Below are 12,727 nucleotides of genomic sequence, written 5' to 3' on the forward strand. Positions count from 1 at the left end.
ATAAATGAAAGACACAATAAGAAGAAACAAAGGGTTATAAAGTTCTAAATAACATTCGTGATACAAGTGAACTTCTTTATAATAAACAGTAAAAACATATATAAGAAAATAACAGTTGGACTCTCTTTTGATGAGTTCAGGGACACCATGAGATCATGAAAGTTTAACTAAGAATAACTTTCGGTTGACTTACTAGCTTTTTACAGAGGTTTCACTCACATCATATGATCATCAAACTGTTACGTCCATACCTGAGAGTGTCCATCTGTCTGTCCATACCTGAGAGTGTCCAGTCTCCAGTCTGGATCCTCCAGTCCAGCAGACAGTAGCTTCACTCCTGAGTCTCCTGGATGATTGTAGCTCAGGTCCAGCTTTCTCAGATGGGAGGGGTTGGAGCGCAGAGCTGAGGCCAGAGAAGCACAGCCTTCCTCTGTGATCAGACATCCTGACAGACTGGAAATATAAAAAGGTTGATAACACACTTTTTAATCATATAAATACCAAGATACCACATATGTGCAGAATAATTGAGAATAATCTGACTATAAAATAGCAACTGTCAACTGTATAAAAAGCCAGAATCAGCTTTATTGCCATTGTTCAAAACAAGTGAATTATATATGCTAACCTGAGAGTTTCCAGTGTACAGTGTGGACTCTCCAGCCCAGCAGACATAATCTTCACTCCTGAATCCTGCAGGTTGTTGTTACTCAGGTCCAGATCTCTCAGACTAGACGACTGGGAGCTGAGAACTGAGGACAGAGCTGCACATCCTTCCTCTTTGATCAGACACCCTGACAGACTGGAAATATAAAAAGGTTGATAACACAGTGTTTTCAATCAAGTAAGTACCAGAATCCTACAGATGTGTAGAATAATTGACATTAAACTGAATGTAAAACAGCAACTGCCAAGTGCATCAACTGTATAACAAGTCAGAATCAGCTTTATTGTCATTGTTCAAGTCAAAATTATAGATGATGTATCCTGACCTGAGAGTTTCCAGTGTACAGTGTGGACTCTCCAGTCCAGGAGACAGAATCTGCACTCCTGAATCCTGCAGGTTGTTGTTACTCAGGTCCAGATCTCTCAGACTAGACGACTGGGAGCTGAGAACTGAGGACAGAGCTGCACATCCTTCCTCTTTGATCAGACACCCTGACAGACTGGAAATATAAAAAAGTTGATAACACAGTGTTTTCAATCAAGTAAGTACCAGAATCCTACAGATGTGTAGAATAATTGACATTAAACTGAATGTAAAACAGCAACTGCCAAGTGCATCAACTGTATAACAAGTCAGAATCAGCTTTATTGTCATTGTTCAAGTCAAAATTATAGATGATGTATCCTGACCTGAGAGTTTCCAGTGTACAGTGTGGACTCTCCAGTCCATGAGACAGAATCTGCACTCCTGAATCCTGCAGGTTGTTGTTACTCAGGTCCAGATCTCTCAGACTAGATGACTGGGAGCTGAGAACTGAGGACAGAGCTGCACAGCTTCCCTCTGAGAGGTTACAGCTACTCAGCCTGTAGAAAGGATTAGTAAAGAACACAAAATGTTTTATTTATCAAATTTAAAATTAAACATATTTGAAATAGTTCATATATCCAGTGTTTCATCCACTTACAGAGCTGTATTTGAAGCTTTGACCACTGGCAGCAGCCTCAGAAGAGCCTCCTCTGAAGCAGAGTATTTCTTCAGGTCAAACACATCAAGATCTTTTTCTGATGACAGTAAGATGAAGCCTAGAGCTGACCAGTGAGCAGGAGACAGTTTCTTCCTGGAGAGACTTCCTGATCTCAGGTACTGTTGGATATCCTCCACTAGAGAACGATCATTCAGTTCATTCAGACAGTGGAACAGATTGATGCTTCTCTCTGCAGACACATTCTCACTGATCTTTATCTTGATGTGCTCGACTGTTTCCTGGTTGGTTTGTGAGCTACTTCCTGTCTGTGTCAGCAGACCTCGTAGGAGAGTCTGATTGGTCTGCAGTGAAAGACCCAGGAGGAAGCGGAGGAACAAGTCCAGGTGTCCATTTGGACTTGTTAAGGCCTCGTCCACAGCTCTCTGGTAGAAACGTGTCTCTGCAGATTCTTGTTCAGTTTCTTTAGACAACCAGGATGTTGTTTGTTCTTCTGCCAGCAGATTGACTCCAGACTTGATGAATGTCAGATGGACATGAAGAGCAGCCAGAAACTCCTGAACACTCAGATGGACAAAGCAGAACACCTTGTCCTGGTACAGCCCTCTCTCCTCTTTAAAGACCTGCGTGAACACTCCTGAGTACACTGAGGCTGCTGTGATATCGATGCCACACTCTGTCAGGTCTGATTCATAGAAGATCAGGTTGCCTTTCTGCAGCTGCTCAAAGGCCAGTTTTCCCAGAGACTCAATCATCTTCCTGCTCTCTGGACTCCAGTGTGGATCTGTCTCAGCTCCTCCATCATACTTGATGTTCTTCAGTTTGGACTGAACCACCAGGAAGTGGATGTACATCTCAGTCAGGGTCTTGGGCAGCTCTCCTCTCTCTCTGCTTTTCAAAACATCCTCCAGAACTGTAGCAGTGATCCAGCAGAAGACTGGGATGTGGCACATGATGTGGAGGCTTCGTGATGTCTTGATGTGGGAGATGATGGTGCTGGCCTGCTCCTCATCTCTGAATCTCTTCCTGAAGTACTCCTCCTTCTGTGGGTCAGTGAACCCTCTGACCTCTGTCACCATGCCGACACACTCAGGAGGGATCTGATTGGCTGCCGCAGGTCGTGTGGTTATCCAGAGGCGAGCAGAGGGAAGTAGTTTCCCCCTGATGAGGTTTGTCAGCAGCACATCCACTGAGGTGGATTCTGTAACATCAGTCAGGATCTCAGTGTTGTGGAAGTCCAGAGGAAGTCGACACTCATCCAGACCGTCAAAGATGAACACAACCTGGAACTCTTCAAACCTGCAGATTCCTGCTTCTTTGGTTTCAGTAAAGAAGTGATGAACAAGTTCCACCAAGCTGTACTTTTTCTCTTTCAGCACATTCAGCTCTCTGAAAGTGAATGGAAATGTGAAGTGTATGTCCTGGTTGGCTTTGTCTTCAGCCCAGTCCAGAGTGAACTTCTGTGTTAAGACTGTTTTCCCAATGCCAGCCACTCCCTTTGTCATCACTGTTCTGATTGGTTCATCTCTTCCAGGTGAGGCTTTAAAGATGTCTTCTTGTCTGATTGTTGTTTCTGGTCTGTCTGGTTTCCTGGATGCTGTTTCAATCTGTCTGATTTCATGTTCATCATTGACCTCTGCAGTCCCTCCCTCTGTGATGTAGAGCGGTGTGTAGATCTGATTCAGAAGGGTTGGGTTTCCTGCTTTAGTGATCCCCTCAAACAGACACTGGAACTTCTTCTGCAGGTTAGACTTGAGTTTACGTCGACACTCTGGAGCACGACTTCCTGAATGAACAAACAACAAATTAATAGAACAGTAAATTGGTAGAATGTAAACATTAAACTGCAGATGTTTATATTTTCCTCCACTATGAAATCTATTCAGCTCATCAGTTGATGACAAACAGTTCCTGACTGTTTTCAGCTCAGAAGAATTCATAGATCTGATGCAGATGTGTGCATCATATTAACAGCAGAGTTTGAAATATAAACCTCTCTCATGTTGCCTCCATTTCCTCTCCATCATGGTAAATCTGTTAAAATCCTCTTACTGCTCTTCAGACGGTCAGCCAGCTCCTCCTGCTTCATTCTCCTCAGGAAGTGCAGTGTGATCTTCAGAAATGCCTCCCTGCTGCTCCTCCTCTGCTCTTCCTCCTCACCGTCCAACACCTCCTCATCCTCACTCTGACTCTCTAAGCATTCTGGGTCATCTGGACTCAGAGCCTTCTGCATCTTCTTCAGCTCGTTCCTCACAAATCTGCTGATGTTCTCCTCCAGCAGCTGGAACAGAATCAAATGTAAATGTAACTGGTAGAAGTCAACATCAGATCATCAGTGACAGACTGAAAAGCTGCTGGTCTACAGAGTGCAGCATGGAGACTGTTTGGACCAGAATGGTAGTTTAGTATTTAGTCTGTGGCTGTTGTAGTTAGCAGTAGTAGCTGTGCTTTACATTTACACACCATAAATATGGAGTCCAGCTGTGTTTGATGCTGCTGGACAGACTGACCACTGAGAACCTCTGAGCTCTGCTGATGAACTCTGTGAAGAAAAGATGAAGTCTCAGAATAAATAATGACACTCAGTGTTAAAGGTGTTGTGTTCTATCACAGTGGATCCAGGTAAAACACTCGGCTGTTCTGTCTGACCTCTGATTTTTTGTCTCTGTAAAGACTTTGTACCTCTGTTTAAAAACTGTTCTACAGATAAAGTTTGTGGTTTTTAGAAAAGTGTTTAGGAGTGTGTGTGTTTGTATTCATGAGGACATTGTGTGTAAAAACAGTTTTAGTCAATCAAACGTCTTCTGATGAGAGTTGGATAATAAAGATTTTACAGTCTGACCTGTGATCAGCAGACTGATGTCCATGTTTGAACTCAATAAATCGACCCTTAGACCGGTCACTCTTCATGGACACACAGCTGGGTTCAGGAGAATCTGGTCTCTGCTGATGGATCCTGATGGAAACAGAGAAGAGATAAAACAAGGTAACTACAGTGTTGATCCTGAAGATTGTGTGTTTTGTTGGACAACAGCTACGACACATCAGGTGTTTCTACATAAACCTGCAGTAAGAAACTGATCCACACAGCTACAACAAACTGACATTGTTAGCTTGGCTAACTAGCTTAGAGAGCACTGAAAACAACCTGCATTTAGTTTGAGTGACAGCTGCCACCTAGTGTAGCAGTTATGAATTAAAATATAGTTTGAGGTTTCAGAAAACATAATTTTCTTCCTTTCAACGTTATGCAATTATATTCCATTTAACTTTTTCCCATGTTCATAACATGAGAGCACTGTGCTGTTTTCTTAGCTGCTGTAGTCATTGTGAGTCAGAGCAGATCTGTTGTCCCTTCAAACAGAATCTCTGGTGGGTTTTAGTTCCAGTTGATAAATTGTGATGGAATAAAAAATTTGTGCCCAGATTTAATTTTTATATGACTTAATTTTAGGGATGTCCGATATTATCGGCCTTCCGATATTATCGGCCGATATTCACTTAAAAATGTAATATCGGGAAGTATCGTATCAGGTTTTTATAACCGATATTTATTCTGTAGGCTTCCGCATTTCCGAGCGTGGTGTAAAAAGCCTGCAAATATCGGTATCGGGTGATATCGGTATCGGAAATTAAGAGTTGGGGAATATCGGAATATCGGATAACGGCAGAAAAGTCAATTAAATGTGTTGAGATTTAAGTCGAAATAGGCTTCTGGTCCAATTTGTGAAAGTGAAAGTTTCCTCAAGTGAAGGTCCAGAACATCATAATGTCCATGTTATTTCCCCTAGGGGATCCATAAAGTTTTTATCTATCTATCAATGTATCTCAAAGTAGCATTGTAGTTCCATCAGCATCTATGTGTTGTGGATAGACTGTAGACTGTCAAATAAATACAGTAGAATTCAATAAATATTAAAGTATTAAATTAAGAATAATTGATTGATTGTGCTTCTTAGATGAAGTGCTTAGTTTTAGAAAAATGAAAAAGAATCCCTTTTTACTTTTAAACCTAACTTAAACTTAGACCATAAACTTAATTTCACATCTAATAACTTTATAACTCCATGTGCATGCATGGATCTGATTGGCTGATTAGAATCACAGGAGAAGATTCGCTATGCACAGTGGTCTGTGAGTTTCCGAGGGCCATTGTGGACCGGGGTCTGCCTATTAGTGACCCCTGGTATAGATGATGGATGGATAATGAGAGCTGTGAATGTGTCACATGATTGTGAGGTTTAAATGTTCTTACAGTCTCTCAAACCAGAATCCAACTGTTTGTGGATTTTAACTCTGGGTTTGATATTTGGATATTTGTACTGAGATCTGCAAATGTGACATTAATTAATAAAAAAGAGTCAATAGTGAAGAATCAATGAAGTGATCACAACAAAGACATCACACCTCTTCTCAGGAGAAATGGAGAGAAACAGATTAAACATTGTATATTCTGACCTCTGATCAGCAGACTGATGTTCATGTTTGAAGACAATAGGTTCGCCCATAGATTCGTCACTCTTCATAGACACACAGCTTGGTTCAGGTTTTGGTTTAAGTCTAGGTTTAAGTTTAGGTCCAGGTTTAGCTTCAGGTTTAGGTCCAGGTCCAGGTTTAGATTCAGGTTTAGGTTTAAGTTTAGGTTTAGGTCCACGTCCAGGTTTAGCTTCAGGTTTAGGTTTAAGTTTAGGTTTAGGTCCAGGTCCAGGTCCAGGTCCAGGTCCAGCAGAGTCTGGTCTGTGCTGCTTCTCTGGGCTTCAACACAACACATACAGAGCTTTGAGTGTGAATAATGATGGTGGAGTGATGTGAGTGGAGAACAGTGATGGACAGTTAGAGATCCTCATCTCACCTCTGAGCTTTGGTCTGGCTGTCATGTTCCCCACACAGAGAGCATTTACAGTACACCCATATTGTAAGCTTTCATTATATCATAGTTTCAATTGTCAATTTAAATGACTGATATCTACCTACATTGTTAAATAGCCTACTACTTTATACTAAATAGCCTAATACTTTTGCAAACAGAGTAATGTCATCATGATTATGGATCAGAAGTGCAATTTACACTACAAGGGACCCAGGAGGAGCTTGGCTCTCGTCAATAACACATGACCCCTGATTTGTGATTTTTTAGCAGAGGGGTCTCTAAAATACTGACAATATAGGCTAATATTTGCTCAGTCTGCGAATCGACATTATTCATTTCTCTGTTATGTGGTAGTCAGCATACAGTGATGTTAAAAAGAAAAATCCAAGTCAGTTGACTCTGAAGACCAGAGGCAGTGGCGTCTCCTACCGCAAATGTTATGTTAGTGACAACTGCTGATGTTACACCTGCTGCTGGACGGCTGTCACACAGACCTGCTAACACCTGGGATGACAACGCAGGACAAGCCGGCAGAAGAAGTTGGAGATGATGGTAACAGCTCAACAGCTTGACATCTCTGTGTCTTATTTGTGCTGATAAACTAAAATAGGCTACATCTCTCCACAAAGTATACCATACCCTGCTTGGATGTATTTTATCATACAGTGATGTTTGGTTTTGATATCCATGTGGAGATTTTATGTGTTCATTAATTGATTGATGTCAGTTCTCTGTCAGTTTCCCCCCAAAATACATGATATTGTTGGCACACTGCCATTATACAGTTAGACAGCAACATTCATGTTTTATTGCTTTGGAAAACAGCAGCTTGGTTGCACATGACTGTTACTTCAGGTCTGTACCATTTGTAAACTTTATGCGTACCTAAGAGAAAATCCTAAATATAACAAAACTGGTGAATGCAGCAAATCCTCGTAAATCACTCATACCCACATCTGGACCAATGAGATCTGATGTGGCACTGTAGTTGTTACATGCTCCCACTCCCTTTTCTCTTCTTACTTTCAAGTGCTTCTGATGAGCTGATTAGTGGGTGGACCTGCTTCTCCTTAATAGGGAAGAGCAAAGGAGCTCTCACGCTTTCTTCCTCCTGACATGCACACCTGACCACCTGTGATTTTCCTTTTGTTTCATTTTGTTCTTCACGAGGACGGGGGGCCTGGCAGTTCAGGTTTCTGCTTACCTCTGATCAGCAGATTTATGTCCATCGTTGAACTTCTTAGGTTCAAACATCGACCGCAGATTCTTGACAGACACCTGGCTGAGTTCATCAGAGTCTGGTCTGTGCTGCTTCTCTGAGCTTCAACACAACACACACAGAGCTTTGAGTGTGAATAATGATGGTGGAGTGATGTGAGTGGAGAACAGTGATGGACAGTTAGAGATCCTCATCTCACCTCTGAGCTTTGGTCTGGCTGTCATGTTCCCCACACAGAGAGCTTTTAGAGGGAGGGACTCCCTCCTCTCTGTCCTCACTCTGATCCATAGCAGAGAAACACCTTCACACAAACACAACAACATGCTGATTCATTACAACCAGCTGCACATCACACACACACACACTGTAGTTCTTATTACTGTCAATAACATGCCACAAATATTCAGATACAATATGGACATTGATGAGGCAGTAAAACAATTATTCATTATTTCAACAAATTATATTTGTATGTCCAAAATAAATTCTACAATCCCCAAATTCATAATTGTAAATGTTGTTACAGCAGGACCAAAATATGTCTTTTGTCTTAAACAATCAATCATCAGTCATTTGTAAAATGGACTCCATATTTTAGTTTTAGTCTCAACAACATAATCATGTTTCCTCCAATTCTGTTATTTCTCAAAAAAATCCTCAAAATTGATGTAATATACCAAATTGCTTCTTTGTTATATCCTGAAACAATAAAAGGGGATTTTGAGTAGTTAGTGCAGAGAGAAAAAGAAGGTCTGTGTTTTAAATCTTTACATTTATCTTTAAATATTTAAACTATGACAGAAGTTTAACAGTTAAACTAAAACATAGATCACATGTTCTGTTAGTTTGGGCCCCTGAAGGCTGAGGGGCCCTAAGCAGCCTCTAAGGTCCCTTACAGCTGGCTCTGGTCCATCTAGAAAGGATTCTGCAGCCTTTGACAGTTGAGACATGAACTGTGTTAAATGTGCTTCAGTTCAACAGAGTCAGTCTCAGTGTTGTAAGATGGAAGTTTGAACAGTTAAAAAATGAACCTCAGCCAAGTTGATCAAAGCTGTTCAACCAGTTCTGACACCTCTGTGGGTTTTACATGGTAATCATGGAGAGTAATACATATAAATCATTCGGTTTACTAGAGATGTAAAAACTATTTTATACCTGCAAACATTGAATAAACATGTTTTAAACATCCAGTCAGCATGAAGAAACATTTGAGCTGTAGTCAAACAGTGATACAACACAATGTGATCAAAGTGATGGTGTTCATCAGACATTTACAGATTTCTCTGGTAGGATTCTCACCTGCTGAACTCACTTCAGGTCAACTTACAGACACTTTCCACCTTCATATGTAGAGGAAACACTGGGAGAGAAGAAGCTGCTCATTATCCCTCGTCAGTCCTGCTGTCTGTGTGCATTTGATCTGAGGACGCTGTCACATCCTCATAACTTCACATTACAAGTCTAAACAACATCAGAGTGACGTGAAAACCGGTCTAACCAGTCAGTGTCAGAGAAATCACACATCACATGTAGTTCTGCTATCTGTCCACTAGATGGTGCTAATTGACCGTGTAATTATTTACAGAGCCTGAGATCTCAATCTGGGCCCTTCACTCTGTTCCTCATAACTTCAGAGTTCATGTCTGAGTAGTTAAGTGAAAGTAATCATGCTGTGATCATGGGATCAAACCTGTGACCTGCTGTTGACATGTTGACTTTAATTTCCACAATATAGACTTTAACATCTGACACTTTTATATGAAAGGAAGCTGGAGGAGACAAGGTGTTGTTTGTATGTATAGTGTGTTAGGTGACTAAAAACAGAGAAAGTCTTATCAGGAGGATACTCTCTGCAGCTTTTTACAACCTCAATCTGCAGACTGGAGGCACCTATATGTGTCTGTGGGAGTGCTGCCATAAACAGGGATCAAACACAATCATTAGTGACATATATACATGATCACAAAGTAATTCAATCAAAGCTGAACTACTAACTGGGCAAAGCAGGCAAATGCTTTTTAGTCTCACTGGTGAAGATCTCATTTCTAAATGATCTGGAATGATTTAATCTCTAGTTTTACTGCACAGAAGTTTCACCTACACTATCACCATGGTCCATTCAGAGCATTTGATCATATCATGACTTCAAATTGCACACTTTAATAAAGAGACACAGAATGCATTATTTGGACATGAATGTCACGTTCTGACCTCATTCAGTAAAATCAACATCACATGAATAATTTACATGATTAAACTCCTATATATGACTTTCATATGACTTTTGAATTATTACCACACAGGTAAATATAACGTACCACTTTTCAATATATCATATCTTTACATTCAGTTCACAGGATTTGTACATTAACACAGACAATGGATTAAATCTATGTGTGAGTGTGATAGCTGTTTGTAGACCTGGTAATACAAGTTTTCGATTTCCTATATAAGGCCTAAACTGAAGAATGGTACTGGATTCTCTGAGACTGGAATAAGAGATATCTTCCACAGATTAGGTAACCTAACCCTGTAGACTGTAGTAGTAGTGTGCGCTGAATGTATTTATACCTCTACAGCAGCAGGGGCGGGTTTATGCTCCGGTGTGTAACCGTGCTGTTGGTTAATTTTTCTTATATACAGTCTATGGTTTTATCCCAGACGAGCCCCCATTTGTAACAAGTTGGCTCCTTCTTGCAACAAAAAAAATTAAATTACTCAAATGTCACCTTGAGGGCTTTTATTAGGCCAAAATACAAACAGGAGGGTGTGTGAAAGCAAGAGTCAAAAATAATGAATGAACGATAAGCTGCAGTGTCAGGTGTGGCATAGTACACATCTGTAATCACTTTTTTATAATATTCCTGCAATATTTCTCTACTCTTAAGTAATATCACCTATGGTCACATACATCATCATTACCATCAGCCCACATACAGTACATACGATTACTTTGTTTTTAAATCATGCATTGTAAAACTTAAAGTAAAATTGCTGAGAAAACAGACTGGACAGGATCTTTGTATTTTTCTCTGTTCTGAAGCGTTAATGATGAAAAAAAACAACAATGTCAAATTAAGAAGTACAATAAAAAAATCAAAATCAGAAATATATGTAACGTGTAAAAATGATGTTTGCAGGATTCATTCTGTCATGTTGTAATAAAAAGAAAAAATACACAAGTAGTGTAGAAGAAGTAGAAGTTACAGCAGAGAGAGAAAAACAAGTGATGAACTTTGAATAAGTAGTGAATTATTATTTTTTCCAAGTGTAAAACAGCCAAAGCTGCCCAGCAAACATGGACTTACAAGATAATATTTACATCACCTGCAGAGGCAAGAAAACTAAAGGAAAGTAGCCCATACATGTTATTATATACATACATGTCAGACACATGACATCACATAGAAACATACGTTGATGTTAATGATTGAACACAAACTGAGCTGATGTCAAACAGACTGGGATGTCTGGTGGACATTTTCAGGAAAAACTTCACTTTAAGATCCTGATAAAATGGAATAACTAACAGCCACTAACAGCTGCTAGATGCTGCTCCAAGAAAACTTTACTGAAGTGAATATCAGAGTCAACACAGTTTTTACACATCAATTCAGTCGACTTTCACTCAGACAAAGGACATAGAGACACTGAGGCACCAGACCCAAACATAAACCCAGGATACAGAGGTTCCGTGAATGTGGTGCTGAAGGTGTGGAGGTGGATCAGTGTGTCAGAGGAGACTCTGTAGAAGGACAGAGTGCCAGCAGGACAGTCCACATACACTGCTACTCTGTTAGAGACAGAGGAGGAGGAGGAGGAGGAGGAGGAGATGGATGTTTCTTTTTCATTGTGACGGACAGAGTAACCAGCATTATCAGAACAGATCAGACTCCAGGACTGACCGTTATATCCAAACACACAGTCTTTACTGTTTCCTTTCCTGCTGATTCCTCTGTAAGTCACTGATATATTAACTCTTCCTCTCAACTTGACCTCCCAGTAACAGCGACCAGTCAGACCATTACTACACAGCAGCTGAACCCAGTAGTCAAATCTGTCTGGATGATCAGGATATGACTGAACCTCCTCCACATGTATCACCTTCCTGTTGTTGACAGACAGTTTGAGTTGTCTGTGTACTGTGTTTGTGTCCAGTGTGAGTTCACAGAAATCTGATGAAGAGAAGAAGAAACAACACAGCAGCAGTTTATCATCTGACACACCTGATGGATTTATTCTCTGTTTAACTTCTGATCTGTTGTTCATTTCTATAAAGTTTCATGATGACACATTTTGTCAGTAATGTTTTAATGAATAAATACCACAAAGACCAACTTTGTATTTAAAGAGAAGCTGACTGTGTGCTGTTTAGTTGTCATGAATCAAATTCAATCCACACTTACACTTCTTCACACCAGGTTTTAACCTGTGCTCTCCACCATGGTCCACCCTGGAGGAAGAAACACAGTCACAATGATTTTCTATCCAACATGAGTCATAACTGCTGTTCAACATGAAGCAGTGTTCCTCAGTTTGTCAGAGTGACACAGAAACAGGCTGAAACTAATCTGTCTCAACTGTCTGCTGGATTCTTTCACTGAAGTCTGAGAGGAAAAGACCTGAATAAGAAGATGAGATGAACAAATATGTCCTCCCACATGATAAATCACTATATTAAATATTGATCTCTGCATGTTGTCCTGAGGATAGAGCCAGTCATCACTTCAATATCAAAAGGAGACAAAAGAAGCATTTTTAAGTTGTTGGAGAAATTCAGTCTCTACATTTAACTATCCTATAGGAGCAGTGAGCAGCCACTGAGGACCAACCCCAGTTCTATATTAGTTCCTTTTCAAAAGGAAATTGACAGGAGAAATAAACTAACATACATGTGTAGCAGCATAGAAATGTGTTTATTTATTCTATGCACTGCGTTGCTGAAATTAATTGAGCATCGCTGATAACCAATCACTGGAGGTGGGCTGA

At 40.4% G+C, this 12,727-nt stretch overlaps 1 protein-coding gene across 1 annotated transcript in view; it reads right to left on the reverse strand.

The window, feature by feature from the left end:
* The window catches only part of LOC133997997 (uncharacterized), a gene marked incomplete at its 5' end in the record, with an annotated part of 86,563 nt that overhangs the window by 43,231 nt on the left and 30,605 nt on the right, over nt 1-12,727 (reverse strand). Inside the window, 10 exon segments of the mRNA XM_062437736.1 lie at nt 629-802; nt 1,357-1,530; nt 1,632-3,435; nt 3,705-3,930; nt 4,113-4,184; nt 4,484-4,553; nt 6,108-6,404; nt 7,724-7,840; nt 11,373-11,913; nt 12,145-12,191. Of these exon segments, the coding sequence (XP_062293720.1) occupies nt 629-802; nt 1,357-1,530; nt 1,632-3,435; nt 3,705-3,930; nt 4,113-4,184; nt 4,484-4,553; nt 6,108-6,404; nt 7,724-7,840; nt 11,373-11,913; nt 12,145-12,191 (3,522 nt within the window).

This window comes from Scomber scombrus, chromosome 17 (genome assembly GCF_963691925.1).
Source record: "Scomber scombrus chromosome 17, fScoSco1.1, whole genome shotgun sequence".
In the NCBI taxonomy this organism is placed as follows: domain Eukaryota; kingdom Metazoa; phylum Chordata; class Actinopteri; order Scombriformes; family Scombridae; genus Scomber; species Scomber scombrus.